General features: G+C 34.4%; 2 protein-coding genes across 7 annotated transcripts; both read right to left on the minus strand.

The window, feature by feature from the left end:
- Positions 1 to 4443: 4443 nt before the first annotated feature.
- LOC115968918 (UPF0496 protein 4-like) lies at positions 4444 to 6754 on the minus strand. Of its 3 annotated transcripts, none has more exons than XM_031088460.1 (2): positions 6625 to 6754; positions 4444 to 6011 (listed from the first exon to the last, which is right to left on the minus strand). In XM_031088460.1, exon 2 carries the CDS (start codon positions 5935 to 5937, stop codon positions 4750 to 4752), a length of 1188 nt encoding a protein of 395 aa, XP_030944320.1. In that variant the 5' UTR covers positions 5938 to 6011; positions 6625 to 6754; the 3' UTR covers positions 4444 to 4749. The 3 variants fall into 3 exon arrangements, with proteins under 3 accessions (XP_030944320.1, XP_030944322.1, XP_030944321.1); XM_031088462.1 differs by lacking the exon at positions 6625 to 6754 and adding an exon at positions 6499 to 6604; XM_031088461.1 differs by lacking the exon at positions 6625 to 6754 and adding an exon at positions 6491 to 6602.
- A 3067-nt stretch (positions 6755 to 9821) lies between these two features.
- LOC115968445 (tubby-like F-box protein 8) lies at positions 9822 to 15898 on the minus strand. Of its 4 annotated transcripts, none has more exons than XM_031087840.1 (6): positions 15607 to 15898; positions 15376 to 15439; positions 14158 to 14593; positions 13870 to 13957; positions 12485 to 12617; positions 9822 to 10819 (listed from the first exon to the last, which is right to left on the minus strand). In XM_031087840.1, the coding sequence occupies exons 3-6, from the start codon at positions 14503 to 14505 to the stop codon at positions 10111 to 10113; spliced, it is 1278 nt and encodes a 425-aa protein (XP_030943700.1). In that variant the 5' UTR covers positions 14506 to 14593; positions 15376 to 15439; positions 15607 to 15898; the 3' UTR covers positions 9822 to 10110. The 4 variants fall into 4 exon arrangements, with proteins under 4 accessions (XP_030943700.1, XP_030943702.1, XP_030943703.1 ...); XM_031087842.1 differs by having other exon boundaries at positions 14158 to 14622; XM_031087843.1 differs by having other exon boundaries at positions 15810 to 15826.
- Positions 15899 to 20078: the final 4180 nt, after the last annotated feature.

The following is a 20078-nucleotide window of genomic DNA, read 5'->3' on the forward strand; positions in this document are numbered from 1 at the left end:
TGTGCCGAGGACGATTTTCTTTAGATAAAACCAGTCTATCTTTACTTTCTTATCATCTAGATCCATTATAATTGTTATCCAACTCATTAAAGCCTAGTTTTCTAACCCACTCTCTACAAATTCATTGTATTGGACTCTTTGGACCTAGATCTTTTTATCTTTTGAGCTTAGGAAACAAATTGTGGCCTTACAGTAGTAAAATATAATTTCCATTTCAATAGATTGTCATTAACCAATCATTACATGATATTAAATATACCAAAAGTTCTACTTTATTAACCAAATTTTTTAATGATATTAAGTATACCAAAAGTTCTACCTTAGAAACTTTAGAAGATTACAATATCAATATAGCTATTGTATTTTTATTATTTATTAGAACAAATAACAAAGTAAATAAAGTGCTAAGTAAAAATATTAATCAAATAGAAAGATGAAATGTAAAGAACCAAGAAAATGAAACATTGAGCTAAAAAAAAATGAAACAATATATATATATATATATATAAATATATATCTCTCTCTCTCTTAAATCATATGGTGGGTCTCAATAAAAATATATAAAATAAGAGCAAAACTTAGGTACAGTACTTAGGTGCTACTCTTTAGGTTCCCCTTTTAAGATTTTGTTATGTGAATTTTTTTTCAAGGGATGGAAATATTTTTTTAGTTAAGTAGCCACATAACTGAATCTTAAGGGGGAAACTTAAGAAACAGCACATAAATTACTGTACTTAAATTTTGTCCATAAAATAATATGTAACCATTATTTGGGAAGTTATACTTGCACCCACAAAAATGGAATAATAAAATTGAAATCACATGGTAATTGAAATTTAACAAATTCAAAACCTATTAAAGATAAAAGAATAAAAATTGGCATTAATCTCAAAATAATATCAACCATTCTTAAAAAATAAAATAAATCAATCAATCTTTGGCCTCAAAATCATAAAATCTCTATATGAAGAAAGTAATTCATGAAAAAAATAAAAATAAAAAAATTCAGAAAATGAGATTAGAAATAAATCGCAAATGAGAGAGAGAGAGAGAGAGAGGGAGGGGGGTACCTTTGATGGTGGAGATAATTAATAAATAAATATTTATATCACTTGTGAAGCAAAAAGATTTTGACGTCGTACCTTTATTGGAAATGTATATTAGAGTTAGTCCTCTATTATAACATAGTGCATGGAATTGTACGCAATTGCCTTTTAGTAAAATTGAAGTTGGGTATTAAAAATAAGGCAAAAAATATCATTTTAATTCCTATATTTTAGAGTCACTATTAATTTGGATATATTTTTATGATTGTCAGTTTGATTTCTGTTATTTCCAACTTATAATTAATTTAGTTCATACCGTCAACTCACTAATGAAAATTGATTATAAGTTGAAAATAACAAATTAACTGCTACCAAAATATAGAGACCAAATTAAAAAAAAAAAAAAAAAAAAAAAAAAAAAAAAAAAAAAAAAATAAAATTTGCCTCAAAAAAAAAAAAAAAATTTAATTTCCTAAAAGGATTAGTAATAGTAGGTGGTTGAATAAGGGGGATTGGAATTCATAAATCTGCAACCCAACAACAAAACTTTAGTTACAATTACAAAACAGGTTGAGACTTTGCTTAAGAGAGAAGGGAGGTTGGATTGTGGTGTATGGCTTAGGAGTTTTTCTTTCAATATTGGAATTTGTATCAATGATGTTTCGGAACTTTGGTGTGTATTACAATTTTCAAGGCATGAATTTGAGGCTTTTAAGTTCTAAAAGTCCCAATACATCTTTTAAATAATGGTTGATATGGTAATCTGCATCCTACTACTTGAAATCTAGTCCAATCTAGCCCTTTTCTTATGGAATAATGGTAGGGGAATTTGTTATACCTAAAATTAAAACATTCCTAGAGATAAAGCAATGTTATGCTGACTGCTGATGAACATGATGCCAATCTCGTGATTACAACTCTGCTCTGGCAAATTAGACTTCTTTATTTATTTTTTTCTTTTCTTTATTGTGTCATGTGTGATATATAACGTATTTTAGTTGTTGCAGTTTATTTGGGCTTCTAAAATGAGTATTTCTAGTATCATATAAATTGTCACAATTTTTACCACAATTATCTTACGTGTCAGACTGTAACTGGCTGCATGTCACTTTTACATAAAGACAACTTTTTTTTCTATTATTCATAGTCTATCATATGGATAATTATAGCACAAATTGTGCCATTTTATAAGGTCTTAGAATTTTTCTTTTAATATATATATATAGTCCATGTAGCATCCAGTGCGCTGGAGCTGGATAAAATACCTCATCACGTCATTATAGGATTAAAAATTACATTGCCAATCATTTTTTATGCATATTTTTCTATAGATGTAATGACAACTGACAGCACGTTGTGTGAACTGCTAATGGAAATAAATTACGAGAAATGTTACATCTATAACTATTTTCACAACAAATCGTAAGTGTTACTTGTTCTAATTTGATCTCATCACCTGAAATTACTTTATTTTTCCCACCAATAACAGCCAATAACACCTGCCACTTAAAATTTGTTATAAAAATATTTTAAACACAGCATTTCTCATAAAATATTGACATATACAAACAAGAACCTTAAACAAGCAAAGCTTCGCCACCCAAAAGAAAAATGATAGAATGTAATGAAATGGTGACGCCATCCGCACTTTCACATTAACCATGCCCGATTGCCTAGGTGAACGGTTTCAGATCAAAGATGTGTGCGAATTGAAAAGTTCCAATTTATAAAATTTCTATAGCTTCAATATTGATTAAGGAGCCCCATTAGCATCAAAAGTCAAAACTAAAATGGCAATTGTAAATGAACCAAATTCAGAGCCTAAACATGCTTTGAAGGTCCATACCCAGCATATTGGCTCTAACAGAACAATAGAGCATTTCTATGATCATGATTCATAAAGCCTGCACCATTATTTCCATCATGAAATCTAAAAGATGTATTTTTCTGTTGTTTTTTCCTGTAAGTATCAAGTACAGTCCTCTAACCATTTTTTTTATAGGTAGACATTTTATGCATTTTATTTAAATATACAGCAACAGACATACTACTTTCTTTTTTCTTTTAACAAAGTATAGAAATTGTATTAATAATGATAAAGGGAAAGAGACAAGTAAACGGGGTGTGGGTGAAGAGTGGTGTTTCAGGTCTGAGGTGGAGTTAACAGATGTGAAGGAGCTTCTATCATGGCTGATTGCAGAAGGAAAACCACTTGAGTTATTTGCTTAAATGGCTTGGATGGTGTGGACTCAAAGAAACAAAGTACGTGTCACCCAACAAGCTGTTCCGCTCCATCAATTGGCAGAACAAGCGAAGCAAAAACTGACTCAGTTTAGAGCTGATCGGCAGAATTATGAAGTGCAGGTCACGGACAGCAATATTGGAGGCTCTAGATGGTCATGTCCGCAAGGTGGTTTGGTGAAAATAAATTTTGACGGAGCTGTTTTCAGTGAATCAAATCAGTCCTTAGTTGGAGTGGTAATCAGGGACAATAACGGAGCTGTGCTGGCTTCCTGTTCAGAAAAACTTCACCAAGCATACAAACCTGACGAGGTTGAGGCACTGGCTGCTCTGAAGGCAGTCACTCTTGCGTGTGATTTGGGCTTTCGAAAAGCGATCTTGCGTGTGATTTGGGCTTTCGAAAAGCGATTCTTGAAGGTGATTCTCTTGGTCTAATCAAAGCATTGAAATCAACAGAGGATTGCCTTTCTCCAACAGGTCTGCTGGTAGGCGATGTGAAACTGGTTGCTAGTAGTTTTGAACAATTGGTGTTTTCTCATGTTAAAAGAAACGGCAATAAGGTTGCTCATGGTCTGGCGAAAAATGCTTTACGCATACCAAATTTACAAGTATAGATGGAAGATGTCCCATCGCAAATTACTTTGATTTTAGATTTGGATATAATTGTTTCAAGTTAAATAAAATAAGTCAGTTTCTTTCTCAAAAAAAAAAAAAAAAAAAAAAACCTATTTATATGAATATAAATCATATAAAAATTTCTCACATGAAACACATTATCTCAAAGTAGAAATTTTGGTAACATCTGTCAACATAACCTCCAAATTCATTCACTGTAAGCCTATTTCAAATTAACGAACCCAAGTCCATTCAATGGCAACATTGTTTCTTAATGTAAACTGATTTTGTTCATAAAAAGAGGTTCCATGACCTCTTTTTTGCCGTCTCCCATGGCAACTTTTTTTTTTTGTTGTTGTTGTCTTTGGCAAGTTGCCATAGCCACCACTATTAAAAAGACTGCTTGTCAACTTAAACACTTTCCTTTTATTGCATATGCATATTATCCAGAGAAGTGCTGTCAAGTTAGTTAGAAGCAATTTCAGATTTCAGACAATACTCAAACATAAGTAGATTGCAACCCAAAAAAAAAAAAAAGGTGTATTACAAAAATGACTGGTTAGAAGCTTAACATACTTTCTCAAAATGAATGTGAGTTACCAACAGATGTGATAAAAAGAAACTGTAAAAAGTTCTAAAGCACCACCATATAGCAAAAAGATCTTATACAAATACTATGTTCTATACAGCAAGTATAGAGATAAATACAAGATAGCTACCTGTTTAACCATTTATTGCTGCTGAACACCTCAAGTCATTCTTCCTCCTTGCAAACGGCAGACAATATATAAAAAACATACTCGCAAATGTTTACATTTGATTCTCACCGGTAATTAACCATTCTCAGTTACTCCAGACTGTTTGTTTTACCCAAGAATTCGAGACCCTCATTCCGGCATTTCATAATCCTATGAAACACTTCCCTCACTTGGCGCTCCAACGGATCCAATCCATTTTTAAAAGCTTCACAAATTAGTGACAACTGCTGCACCTCCTGCTCAACTTCCATTTTCTGTTCCTCTGCCAATGGAAACTGAACTGCTTCTACCAAGTCAGTCATGTGGCGTGCACATCTCTCAACCTGATAAATCTCCTTCAATAACCCATTAGAGTTCCGGCGCTCTCGCTTCTTAGATTCCTCTATGATGCGCTCATAAAGCAAGTGCAGTGAAGTGCCCCAAGAGAATTGCCGTGGGAATGAAAAATGAATATTGAGACTCCGATCTTGACATGGAATTGCAGCAACAAGAACCCACAAAACGAACATAAGAACAGAGCTGATGGTAAAAACAGGGACTACAAGCCCACTAGTAGCCACAATCTCATTCCCACGAGGCGGGATCAAGTTGTTTGCAATTGACTGCAGTTGCTTAGCTGCAGACCAAGTACGAGACACACTCCATGAATGAGAACGAGAATGCCCCCCTGAGGACCCCCCTGAGGACTGATGATGATGCTTAGTGTTATAACGCCCAAATGACCTGTTCCTGTGCGAAAACACTGACCCAGAGTCTTTCTCATCAAGCATTGTAAGTGCCAGATCCATCAAAGCCTTTCTTGCTCGACGAAACTGGCCTTCACCCAATGCCCTCTGGCCAGATTCCAAAGAACACAAAATAATCTCCAAATGCTTCTGCCACAGTCGAATCTTCTCAATCCCATCACGAGTTGCATTACAGATATCAAGTGCCTTCACACTCCTTTCAAAGAATTCAGCAACCGATCGGTCCAAAGGTGGTTTAGAGACTGATGCTTTGTTGTTCAGTAGAATAACCCTGAATTCCTCCTGGCAGCTAACAAACACATCCAAAAGCTTCCTAATCCACACAATTGAGAGCAACTCATCAGCACTAACAGCTGACAAGCCATGGAAACGGTCTGTAACTTGTTTTTGGAACAATTCAAGCTCTGATTCCAGGGCACTAGACTCATGATTAACATCAATGGAATTAACCTGTTCTCGCCTTAGACTCCAAATTGAACGGCCAAATGGCGCCGAAGGCGATGAAGAACCTTGATTATCAGTAGAGGGCATAGTCACAAGATTCAAAAGATACCACCCTCAGGATACCCAAGAGCACACAATACACAAAATCAACAGAACCTCATCTGCAATTCAGCAAATCCCAACAACTCAGTACCAACAAATCCACCAAATCAACAAAAACCTATCTGCAATTCAGCTATACTCATCAAACTCAAAACAACAAAAATTCACAAAATCAAAAGAACCCCATTTGTAATTCAGTTTCATTTACGAATCCACACCCAATATCCACAAAATTTTCAAACCCACCTAAACAATTTATATAGGTTCAAAAGCTGAAATGCAGAAACTTTTTACAACCCAAATCTATAAATCTCAAAATAATTAAATAAAAATAATAATAAAAAAAACCCAACAAAACGTAAAAGCAGTTATATCAAACCCAGATCCTAAAATCCCAAAAATCTCAATACCCAGATATGCAAATCCAAAACCCACAATTCCTAACACCCAGATCCACAAAAATTCTCAAAACCCAGATAAAGATTGGAAGCCAACAGTAAAAATAGAGCATTAAAAAAAAAACAACAAAAGATAGTACCTTTATACCTTACTTCATGTCAAAGTATTACAGTTCAGAATAAAACATAGATGTGCAGAGAATCAAACACATATAAAGAGCTTTTTAGAAGGAAGAGAAAGAAAAAAGAAAAGTCTAAATACTAAAATACATACAGCAGCAACTTGAACTTATACAGCCAACGTTGGATCTCCCAACCCAAGCGAAGGACATGAGCCCCTCGACTTGGTCGAACCCAGAGTCAAAAGACCAGAAATATTGGACTTAATCAAAACCCAAAAATAAATCAAAATATGAAATTAAAAAAATAATAATAATAATAAAACGAGTGCATTGACTTTTTGCCCTCCTAAGTGTTGATATTTGCAAATATTTCTAATATACCTTTGAATTCTTTTCGGTTCCTTATGTGGATCACACGTGTTTATTTCATTTATACCCCTAACTTGCTGCTTTCCTTTATTTAACGAAAGCTTTTTTAGTGGTCCCTCATCCTAATAACACTCTCCCTCCCCCCATTTTAAAATTCTTTATTTAATATTTGATTCTACCATTTGCACTTAATTTTGCAAGAATTCAATGTGTCCTAAAGAATGAAAGAGGTCACAAAAAGAAATGAGATGGTCGGTTAGTCCATCACATGTAGTTCTCTTCTTGTCTTTCTAAAAAAAACTAATTTTTTAGGTTATGCATGGTTTCAAAAATCGGAACGGTCAAAGAACCGAAATAGGGATCCATTCCTAGTCTTATCTACTTCTTGACCAGTTTTTTCGGTTTTGACCAGTTATTTACTGGTTTTCACCAAACTAGTTCTATGTAAGATTAATGGTTTTAAAAACTAGACCAGCCAGTTTGATCGGTTGAGCTAGGAACCGACCACTAGTCCGGTCCGGAAAAAACACTAAAAACCAGTCAAAAAATGGATAAAACTGGGAACCAAAGGCAAATCTAGTTTTGCCCCGATCCGATTTTTAAAGCCATGGTACAATTCTTGATTCAACTAGTTGAACCAGCTGACTCGATCCGTTTTTTAAACCGTGCATAAATGGTCTTATTCCCTAAAGTTGTCAATTTTGTTCCAATGGCTATTCCAATCAATGCATTGAAATGACATATTTCTGAACCCATTTGTTTCAACATACCATTTCAAGGTTATAACTTATAATTAATTTTAATACACACACACATATTATGTAGCACAAAATAAATATACCTATATTTTATAACTTTGTATAAACTCTGACTCTAACTCAATTACTCAAATGCAAATTCAACACAAAAACCTCAGCAATCGTCACACAATAACTCAAGGTTTAAACCCAAAACCCCAAACAGCCTAACCCCCCACACACAGATAAATAGTGAAATACCAAACCCTAACAAAACCATTTCAAGGTCAGCCAAAAAAAAAAAAAACCAAACCAAACCTAAACATAAACATAAACATAAATCAATAGCACATTAATCAACCCTCAAATCTTATTAGATTTAGTAGAAACTAGATTATGGAATTTACCTCCTAAAATCACAAGAAACCAACTCGCAATAAAGAGAATCAAATATGGAACTTCTCACAATAGCGAAATAGGTCTTCCTCAAGATGACAATCAAGGGCAAGCAACAATGGGTCTTCCTCACAAGGCTTTGTTGGAATGAAAGATAAAGAGAGAGTGTGTGAGATTGGATTTGAAAAGGGGAAAAGAAAGGCGGAGTTTAAGAGAAGTAAATGGGAGGAAAAAGGTCTTGGAATGCGTAATGAAATTTCTCAAAATTGACCAGAATGGATGGAACCAGCCAAAATGGTCTGAAATTTAGGCTAAGGTGGAAGGTGGTGTTTTCTTTTATTACAATAAATTTCAATTGTTTTGTCTTAAATGAAACATATTTAATAATTTTTGTATTTTATTGTTGTATCTTACAGGCTTACACTAATGACAGGTATGTTACCTTTTTGGAGTGAAATCACGAATTAAACTCACAATTTCACTATAAAATAATGAGTTCACCCCAATATTATGTCTACCATTAAACTACAAATCTTCCACAAATCAATTATCCACAGCCTAAAGCCAATGTAGCCTCATCAATAATTCCCAAAACCACAATGCTACCGATGGTCAAACACATACCCAAAACAACCACACCAGCCAATCAATTTTAACTCAATATAATTTCAAAGAAAAATGGGTTAAACGAAGGGATTTTCTTAGCCCAAATAAAACCAAAAGAGAAGAAAGATTATGTGGAGGCATTCAATATTGGGAGCAATCAAACTAGGAGTACCTTGGTGGAACTAATTAGACGTTAACGTTGATGAGATTCTCGAGCTCAATCTCGTTCATGTTTGATTGGGAGAACAGGGGCTTATTGAAGTGGCATGTGTCATGTTATTGTTTTTAAGTGTTTTTCTTTTTTCTTTTTTTTTTTCTTTTTTGGATAATTGGATAGTTATAACAATAGGAAAGAATTATTAGAATCTTGGATCCCCAAATAAATTAAAGCAAATTATGTCATTATTTGCTTAAAAATAATTGACACACATGGGAAATTGGGAATATTGACACTAATGTGGGGGTATATTGCAATACTTATTTCAAATTAGGAGTTAATCATCATATTTGACACATGGGAAATTGGGAATATTGCAAAATAGGTGATTATTAGGAATAGTGAAGTATGACCTGAATAAAATAAATTTAGAAGGAAAAAGAAAAAGGAAAATAATATCCAAGATTCTCCTACACGTTGGTTGGTTCGGTGGTTAGGAGTTTGTGACCCTGCCTGTCAGGCTTGGGTTCAAGTCCTCTCCATAGCCAATTGTTGGTGGGCATCCTTGGTGGGGTTGACCTCCCACACGGTTTGGTTAGAACGGCCAGAGCCTATGTCAGACCGGCGCCCTGTCCGGGGGTATAATATAGTCATAAATACCTCCTTTTTCTTTAACCCAAAAAAAAAAAAAAAAAAAAAAAAAAAAAAAAAAAAAAAAGATTCCTTTCAAGCATCAAATTAATTATACCATATTAGTACATCCTTCCTATTCATCGACCAACCATCATTATTGAATTGTCACGAAATCAACCAACATCACACCATTGCATGTCTACCACTTGCTCCCCATCTATTACCATACTCACTATGACCACCAATTCTGCTGTTGTTTAGGGTACATAGGCACACGATTATAAATTCATGTCTCTACATTACAGGGAGGAAAGGAAAGGAAAGAAAAGGAAACCAAATATTTTACCTTTGTTCCTACTTTCGAACATTAGCTTAAAAATACAAGTCGAGGGGCTACATTCCTCGGGAAGCATTTAAATAGTGTTAAGTAGGCACCAAAAGTAACCAGATGAATCAAAATCATATGCCGTTGAAATTCATAATTGATTGAGCATGAAACAAAAGGTACTAAAATTTTTAGTTCACAATGCAGTAAGCTCAGTTATTAGAATAGCACCATAATTGCAAATGAGTTTTACAACAACAGAATAGCATTAACAACAATTTCCTACCCTAATGACAGCAAAAGGAAAAGATACAAAGAACCACCAAGAGAAAAGGAGAAAAAGGATTGTCATTTCACTTCTCTGCTTTTTGATCCTTGCCACCCTTCAGTTTTTTGCATCCTCTTTTTTTAATTATTATTCACAAGCCAATTTGGTGTCAAAGCTGCTCAAGCAAATTGCAAAAGCCTGAAATGCAGATAAAGGATAACGATAATCCATGGTGAACATATCTTTACCAACTTTACCAAACTGTAGAATTATCTTATCGTGCTCTGGTGGGGCAGGCTGAGATGGTGTTGGTGCACCAGCAGCTGGCTGTGTAGCAGCAATCAGCTGAAAGTTTTTAACAGATGCTACTGTTACCCGCCCACGGAAGTTCAAGCACCAACACTGTAATTGTTCATGCCATCTAGGGGGCTTATTTTTCAGAACCAAGGGTCTAAGTTTGCCGTCCTCATCATCATATTGGGGTCCACCAATTTCAGAAAATCGTGCGCTGCTAAAATCAACAGAGTGATCAAGGGACTTTGAGAAGGAGATGCTACGGAATGAGTCCTCAAGAGAGCGAGGAAGAAGCTCCGGCTGGCCAGGGACACTGCCGCCTGCATCAAGTGCTGAGGCTGGGATAGAATGCATCATGCAGTGCATCCTTCGTGGGCCCCGCGTGCCTAACACATTTAGTTCGTATGTTACCTGGGCAATGTTGTAGCTGCCTGTTGGAACTTTTGGGGAAACTTTTTTGGAATAAAATCTGCGGCTTGAGCGCCCTGGAGGGGGGATGTGGGCAGAAGTGTATGGAGGCTGCGTATCATATATTATAAATTTTGTGCCAAGAAAGTTTGATCTGGAACATGAAGCCAAGTACTCGTGTTTTAGTAAATTAAAATTTGAAAGAAAAAGGGAAAAAAATGCTGAAAAAGAACCAATAAAAGCTTCTAGCAAATATACAAACCCTTTTTTCCTAGCTGGAATAACAAAGAAAACATAATGGCAACCATTTTAAATATATAACCTAAGGATCCTCAAATGAGGATATGTGCACAGGCACACAGAGGAACAGACACATGGGAGAAGGTCCCCAGAAAAAATATAATAATAATTGGGGGTTTGAATCCCACTAATTGTGTAACATGACAAGGTAGTAAGCTCAACTGTTCAGCATGTCATAAAGACTCCTACCACATATAAGAGGCACTCCATGGTGCTCTTTATAGTGGATCCTCTTTTGATTCATGAAGAGGGAATTACAGATATTCAATTTGAATGCCTCTTTTAAGCAAACCATGTCATTTCTCCAAAAAGGCTGGATGACATTTGCATTCTGAAGTAATTAGTCTTTTTTCCACTAAGAGTATTTTAGCATTTTACTACTTACTTTCCATTAACATTCCTCTAAATGGAAGAACATCAACAGCATCCTAAACTAGAAAATCTTCTTTGAAGAGTAAAATAGAAAGTTCTTCTAGAATGAATATTATTCTAAACGCTGGTCCCAAAAGTATGGAAAAGAACAATGTTAGTGAGACTACGCTGTTTGTATGTCTATGTAACCAGTATGGATACCAAGGGAGCTTTATCCATAATAAGTTAAAAAGGTTGTACCCAAAGCACAAGGCCCCCACTTGTGCGAGGTCTAGAAGAGGTGGCCTCATCCCCAATTATGGAGAGGCTGATTCCTAGACTCGAACCCTAGACACATTGCTTGGACAAGGGTGGTTGCAATCACACCAATGCCCAAACTCAATATAGAATAAGCCAAATGTATCAAAAATTTGGAAGAACATAATTTTGAACTTATGAAACACGTCCTACATTTTTTAGATAGTCCAGAATTAAGTACTGAATACACCTATTAGTATAGGAATATATTGAATGATACACCTATTGAATACACCTATTAGTCCAGAATTAAGTATAGGAATACACCTATTAGTATAGGAATACACCTATATATATCGGTAAATAACTTGTAAAAGGTTCAAGGACACATGTTATTGTCAATGTTACACTACTTAGTAACTTTTAACACAAAGTATATTGACAAATCCACCATTGGATTACATGGTCTCTCCATATACTCCACGCTTGCCAAATATCAAAATGATAAAAATTTAAGATCTACTCCATCTATAGAAATTTTCACTTTCAAATTTTTTATATTAAAAGAAAAAAAACACAAGTTTACACTTCCAATAGTAAATAGAATCCACTTAACATAAAACTTCATTTGTGTTTTAAGCATGGAGTGAAAGTAAACCGTCAATATACTTATATTACTAAAATTTATTGAGTGGCATAACGTTAAAACAGAGTTACACCACTAAATAGCTTTTAATATAATGAAAAAAAAAAAAAAAAAAAAAAAAATCTACTTATTAACATATCCTCACCATATCTATCCTCTATTTTATAAAATGACATATTAATAACTTGTAACAACCATATGGATGTTTCTTAGTGCACATTGTGTATGTTTATGAAGAGAAATGTAAATAGGTATTGAGCCTACCTCAGCTTGCCAATATAAGTGCTACTTGATCTAGATATGTTATCAGCATCCATAGAGATAACATATTCTGTGCATGTGGTTCTTCGAGTCCTCTTTGCCGAAAGAAGAAATTTTCCATTTTCAACCAGCAAAGCTGCAGGAGAAGAGAATAAGTAAATGTCCAATTTATTCAAGGAAAACAGTATATACAGACTGGTTCAAACCATTCAGGCAGGACAATACATAAAAAAATAAAATAAATAAATAAAATGGAATAGATTTTCATAAAGAATAAATAGAACAAGATTATAAAGAAAAAAAAATGTTAGTTAATCTTGAGTCTTGACTTAGGTCTACAGACTAACCAAAGAAGCATGATAAAAGGTAAAGTCAAACTCACTCTTCTCACAAATGGTGCGTGAAACTTGCTGGCCAAAACGCCATCACAAGTATTTTACGGACCATTTTAATACCTCACTCAACAGCTACAGCACATTTTACTTATTTTTATCCATTTGCTGATTTAATTCTCCCTCGCTGACCAAAGAGCATTTGACATGGAATTTTGCACTTGAATCAAACTCCAAAATTTCCATATATCTTGAAAATTAAGCTCTTTCATAGCCAAGGCAAGCTGAATTGACATCCTAAATACACCAAAACCCATGGAATCGGACTATGAAGACCTAAAGAAGCTTTTTATAGCCAACATAAGTATAAATTTGACAATGCTTGGACTACGTCAAATAAAGCGTAGCTGAATGGTAGGGCAAGTCTAGCTCTTTTCAGTTGCTTGTTACAATTAAAAAGCCCTCTAATCATAGGGAGGCTGAGAGTGCTCATGAAATGGAATAAATTATAAACATATACTTTCAGCATAATGTTTTCACAAACTAAATGAAAATGTGTCTTCTATGAGTATTAAAATAGACATAAGAAAGGTATCCCAAAAGAACCATCATATTGGGAAGTTACTAACTTATTTGCACTTAAACATCAGGCACCCTTTAATTCATGAATTTACAAAGCACTGGCCTTCAACAAAGCATATTAGTTATTTTTCTTCTTTGGCTACAACAAGCAACATTATTGAATTGCACCAGCCAGTGCAATAGTGAACTTTTCACAAGAAACCCAGTATGCATCATTCACATACACTACCAATACATTTTTTATGATCATAATAACAATAATTACAACTCTTCAAAGCAGAAAATTGGTATAAATACTTGTAGATTCATGTATGCATTCCAAAAATAAATACACTACCAAATTAATGAAAATACTTTAATTTAAAGACATTAAATGCCTTTTTGTTGCTGGATATCAATGAATAATATAGAACCACAAACTAAGAAATTCAAAGAGATTAAAAAGGCAACTTAACAATATGAAAGGATGCTTACCAGGACTAAGACACAGAAAAAGGTGGTATGTTAAATTAGATTTATCCCTTTTTATGAAGCACTGGATAGCTCCGTCACGTGGCCCTGGCTGAAAATTCAAACAATCAAAAACAGTCAGTGGCACCCTATAGGATGTCCAAATGTTTTAATGCAGACGCATTACCACTATAAATGAAACATATAGAAAATCCTGGCAACTTTAATTCCATTACCAATTTGAGTTAAGAAAAAAACTACTAATAAACGAATAATAGTATGCAATAAAACAAATGACACAACAGAACCAACCTGCTTCAGGGACACAGGGAAGGTAAGCTTCCCGCAGAACTCAGGACTCTTCACTATATCTTTGCACATCGTCCTCCAAGAACGGCAAACTGCTGCACATGCAACAACATGCTTACGAGAAGGCCACACACTCTCACTTTCTTCCAGCCTCCTAATTACATCAAATAGTAGCTCAGGAGGTAGGCTAGCCCATCGACTGTTCTGTATTATGATAGGCTGTTCTTGCAAATCATGTAATGAACCATGAGATTTGCCTCTGTGATGACCAGTTAGCCTGACTTCAAAACCCCGTCTAGATAAGCTCCCAAAACCATCCCTCACATCACGTACTATGCTACGGAACGACATTCTACAGGTGGATCACACTACCAGTAAAATCAAATATCTCACACGAAACTTTCTGATAAATTATATTCCACTTATTAAGTACATACAGCTGCCCATAAACAAAAAGTGCATCAGTTCCTGCCAAAAATGTCATCAACAAAAAAAAAGATAGCAAGAAAATAGAATAGGAAACAAAAGTAAAAAAGAAAAGAAAAAGAAAAAGGCAGCTTCACATGGACTACAAAGTATTCCAAATAGCCGAACCTTATTTGTTAACAACTTTTATAGGTTCTTAACTTCATGCTTTACCAAAAAGCTATAAGTCAGTTTCACTAAGCCAAGTAACATTCTATCTTAAGAGCTCATCAAAAACTCTTAACTTGCTTTCTAAAGATATAATAATACAAATTATACAGTGAAATACTTTCTGCAGTAAAGCATACAGTCCCTCTTAAGAAAAGGAAAATCTAAACAGAGACATAAAGCTGGCTGCGTTTGAGGAAAGTCGTTCATGGAAAACCATTAGGACAAGACAAACCCAAATCTAGAAATAGAAACTAAAGTAATTTCCTTTACTTTGTTAAATTAATTATGTCACAAACCCATACCAAAAAAATAAATAAAAACTAGATGAAAGATAAAAATTTTATCTATATAACAAAGTGAGAATTTATACCTGCTGATCACATAACAAAGCCTTTTTCTATTTTCTATATAATTTCTTAATTATTTTTAATTTAACCCAGTTTCCGCTAGATAAACACAAATTCACTAATTCCATTCCAAAATAAAATAAAAAGTACCCCCATCTCACTTCAACAAATTCCAAAATAAAATACTTGCCTTGTGCATCTACATATACCAAAAGTAAAAAAGTGTAAGAACACAAACCTGGTAAGGAAGCTAAGACCGATCAAAGCAGAGCTCAATAACTTAGTCAAAACCCATTAAAGATCTGCAAAGCACAACAACATGTAAATTTTTAAAAAAAAAAAAAACCAGAAATTTCCTCATAAAGAAAAGACTACTAGAAGAAGTTAAAGAACCAAGATTTTCTCTGGAATTTTTTTGAAAAAAAAAGGTAGATTTGAAGGTGAGTGGAAGAAAAAGAGAGATCTATACCTCAATGGCAAGTACCTCAACAAAGACACAAATCTTAAACTAAAATCACAAACTTTCTTTTGGTGTTTTTTTTTTAATTTTTATCTTCACTTCTACAGTTCTATCAGGTAATATAAGGTAACAACAACAACCAAAGCAGAAGGAGAAAAGTCGTCAAAGTCAGAATTGTAACAACAACCCTTTTTTTCTTCAGACCACTGTACCTCTCTTTAGGTCTCTCTCTCTCTCTCTCTCTCTCACATCCGGACTCCAAGTCTACATTAAATTTAGTTCACGGAAGCAGCAGAGAAAAAGGTACTAGAAAATTTAATAGTATTATTTATTTTTTTTTTTTTATGTTTAGGTAGTGATGTATATATAGTATGAAATATTAATAATCTTTCCTAAAGTGCCAAGTGTGTTACAACTCTTTCTTTTTTTTGTTTCTTTTTTTGGTGGTGATGTTTTATGAGTAGGATGTGTTATAAACTTACCAAAAGATTTATTAGACCAAAAGGGCTTTGACCTTTTCTGTCATATCTTACAATACAACGACGGAAGTTGCAGCGAAAGAGTTGAATTGTAACTTGTAAGATATTCACAGGCAGAAGAGAGAGAGAGATATATATAAAAATGAGTTGTCACTCACTTGTAACTTGTAAGATTGTGGAATATACTATATAGAGTCTAGACTATGCTGGGTTTTATTCCTCTACGCTAGCTCCTTCTATTTCTGGATACGTACTTAAGATTTTTCCACTTTAGACTGCCCAAATTCCTTCCTTTTCTTTTTCTTTTAATAAGGTTGTGTTTTTCAGTTTTTGTTTAGTTTCTCAACCAAAAAAAAAAAAAAAAGTTGTGTTTTTGTTTGGACATAAAATGTTTTAAAATACTTTCTATATTTTCGGGTATTTTCCCCAACTTAAAATGTTGGTCAGAAAAGAAATTATTTGACCAATAAAATGGGTTTTAGGAGAAGTATTTGCTATATAGTATTATGATTCTTTAGGGGGTTTTTTTTTTTTTTTTTTTTTTTTTTTGGGAAGACAGGCTACATAGTCCTATGAGGAAAGCAATTTGGAAGCCTCCCCCAGATGGGTGGGTTAAGTTGAATTTTGATGCAAGAGAAGAGAAAACTTCTTTAATTGTAGTGGGCATAGATAATAAAGGAGATTTGATTTTTGCTTGGGCTAAACAAGTTGGACCGAGGTGGGTGAAGTAAAGACAGCACTTTGTGACATAAGAAAAGCTATTAATAAAGGAATTTCTAAAATTATTGTGGAAGGGGATGTTTAGAATGTAATAGGTCCATTTGGGAAATGCAAGAATGAAGACTCATTGGAGTATTGCAAAGGTGGTTGCAGATATTTTAGATCTTGTTAAGTGTTTTGATGTGTTTTCTTTTTCTTTTATATACAGCGAGGGCAATGCTTCAGCCCATCTTTTAGCCCCATTAGGCTGCTTTTGTAAATTGGGTAAGGCCATTACCCATCTCTAATGTCCCTCTCCTGGTTGTTCGGGTTGTGGAAAGAGAGATGAATCCAGACCTTCCATTCTTTTGTACTTTGATGACTATCAATATAGTAATTATTTAGCAAAAAAATTTGTCAATAATGAAAAAAAATTATTGACATTTAACAAACAAAAAAAACAAAAAAAAACAAAACAAAAACTCTCTCTCTCTCTCTCACACACACAAGTACAAGCAACTCCTAAAATCATCTATGATTCTTTTAGCTCTCCAGGTTTTAAACATTGATGTTTTGCGCAATCGCAATGCAAAGCCAAAGTTATAAAACAGGGTCGCGATAGTCATCATTATGCCAATGTGAGCAATCCTATATTTATGTTATTGTTGTAGATAATGCTGTCAAAATCGAGATCCTATATACGTAGAATCATAGGAGATAGGTGGAATCGTGGAATCGTGGATCGTAAGATCCTACATTATTTGAGGAAAAAAAACACACACACACACACATTGGTATGTTAAATAATCACATAAATTATACATTCATTCATAATTTGCATCCATTTGATGTATTACTATACATCACTATATCCATTTGTAAGTATCATTTAAAAGAGGCCAAAAATCTCAAAACGTGACACTCTATTGGGATGTTATTTTTCATTTGGTCCAACTGACATTCTATCTCTCTACATTAGAAAAGCAAAACTTGATCTTTTAGGATATTATTTTTAATTTAGGTCCAACTGAACCTTATGTCAAGTTAAAGAAAATTACAAGAAATCAGGATCGTTTGCGATCATCAGAATTATACAATCCTACCAATCCTAAACAATTGCAAAGATCCTTGAAAGATTCGGATCGTTTTTTGCTTGGGCTGAACAAGTAGGACCGAGGTGGGTGAAGTAAAGGCAGCACTTCGTGCCATCAGAAAAGCTATTAAGAAAGGAATTTCTAAAATTATTGTGGAAGGGGATGTTTAGAATGTGATAGGTCCATTTGGGAAATGCAGGAATGAAGACTCATTGGAGTATTGCAAAGGTGATTGTAGATATTTTGGATCTTGTTAAGTGTTTTGATGCATTTTCTTTTTCTTTTATATACAAAGAGGGCAATGCTTCAGTCCATCTTTTAGCCCCACTGGGCCACTTTTGTAAATTGGGTAAGGCCATTACCCATCTCTAATGTCCCTCTCCTGGTTGTTTTGGTTGTGGAAAGAAAGATGATTCCAGACCTTCCATTCTTTTGTACTCTGATGACTATTAATAAAGTAATTATTTAACAAAAAAAATGTCAATAATGAAAAAAAATTATTGACATTTAACAAACAAAAATAAATAAAAACAAAAACTCTCCCTCTCTCTCTCTCTCTCTCTCACACACACACACACACACACACACAAGTACAAGCAACTCCTAAAATCATCTATGATTCTTTTGGCTCTCCAGGTTTTAAACATTGATGCTTTGCGCAATCACGACGCAAAGCCAAAGTTATAAAATAAGGTCGTGATGGTCATCATTATGTCAATGTGAGCAATCCTATATTTATGTTATTGTTGTAGATAATGCTATCAAAATTGAGATCCTATATACGTAGAATCGTAGGAGGTAGGTGAGATCGTGGATCATAAAATCCTACATTATTTGAGAAAAAAACACATTGGTATGTTAGATAATCACATAAATTATACATTCATTCATAATTTGCATCCATTTGATGTATTATTATACATCACTATATCCATTTGTAAGTATCATTTAAAAGAAGCAAAAAATCTCAAAATGTGACACTCTATTGAGATGTTATTTTTCATTTGATCCAACTAACACTCTATCTCTCTACGTTAGAAAAGCAAAACTTGATCTATTGGGATATTATTTTTCATTTAGGTCCAACTTAGCCTTATGTCAAGTTAAAGAAAATTACAAGAAATCAGAATCGTTTGGGATCATTAGAATTGTACAATCCTATCGATCCTGAACAATTCCAAAGATCCTTGAAAGATTCAAATCATTTTGGGTAGGTAAGATTGTAAAATCGTAGGATTTAGATTGGGATTTTGACAACTATGGTTGTAGACATCCTATTTTGTTCTATTCTATACCCAAGGACCTCAGCCCCAGTGACAAAGAATCCAATTGCTATTAAAATAATTAACATCGTGTGTGAAATCCAATGGTCCAAAAAGCTCAATTCATGACCTAAAAAGAACCCAAGTTTTAGTCCAAAATTCAATTGCTAGCCTAATCCATAAAAACAGCCAGATCGATGTGTGCACCAATTTTTCGGCATATGTCAATCTAGGATAGCAAACCTCATTTCACTTAATTTCCATCTTGTTGAGATTTTTGGTCAATCAAACTAATCAATTGACTGGCTCTCAAAGCTAAGGCAGGGACTAGCTCATATGCTTGGAAAAGCATTCTCAAGGGGCGGGATGTGGTAAGTAAAGGATTGCAATGGAGAGTGGGTAACGGCTCGGAGATCCGTATCTACCAGGACAATTGGCTCCCTAACCCACACCTTAAACAAGTACTGTCTCCCCCAAATTTTCTCGACAATGATGCTAGGGTATCAGTTCTGATTAATGGTAATAGAAGATGCTAGCTTCATGATGTGATTGACAATCTCTTCCTGCCTCACGAAGCTAGATTAATTAAATCTATTCCTCTCAGTTTGGTGGATTGCGATGATAAAATCTATTGGCCTTTGAATTTCAATGGCGAATATTCGGTCAAAATAAGGTATAGACTTCTTATGGATCAGGATGCTAGCGAAAACCCAAGTTCTTCGGACATATCCCAGTCTAAGCAAATCTGGAAAGCGGTCTGGAATTTGAAAGTTCCAAATAGAGTGAAAACCTTAATTTGGCGGGCAGGTCTGGATACTCTACCTACTCAGGCAAATCTGGTGAAAAGGATGGTGTTGTGCTATCCAGTCTGTCCCAACTATGGTCTGGGGCAGGAATCGGTCCTACATGCCCTTTGGTCTTGTTCGGCCTTATCTGAGGTTTGGGCA

The sequence above is a fragment of the Quercus lobata genome, chromosome 11 (assembly GCF_001633185.2).
Source record: "Quercus lobata isolate SW786 chromosome 11, ValleyOak3.0 Primary Assembly, whole genome shotgun sequence".
Classification (NCBI taxonomy): Eukaryota; Viridiplantae; Streptophyta; class Magnoliopsida; order Fagales; family Fagaceae; genus Quercus; species Quercus lobata.

Excerpts from the sequence above, each read along its gene's own strand:
- LOC115968918 (XM_031088460.1), bottom strand. The coding sequence starts at position 5,937 with ATGCCCTCTACTGATAATCAAGGTTCTTCATCGCCTTCGGCGCCATTT.
- LOC115968445 (XM_031087840.1), bottom strand. The coding sequence starts at position 14,505 with ATGTCGTTCCGTAGCATAGTACGTGATGTGAGGGATGGTTTTGGGAGC. Across the intron at positions 13,958-14,157 it reads TCCCTGTGTCCCTGAAGCAG|CCAGGGCCACGTGACGGAGC; the intron begins GTTGGTTCTGTT and ends TTGAATTTTCAG. Across the intron at positions 12,618-13,869 it reads TTTTCTGTGTCTTAGTCCTG|CTTTGCTGGTTGAAAATGGA; the intron begins GTAAGCATCCTT and ends CTTCTCCTGCAG.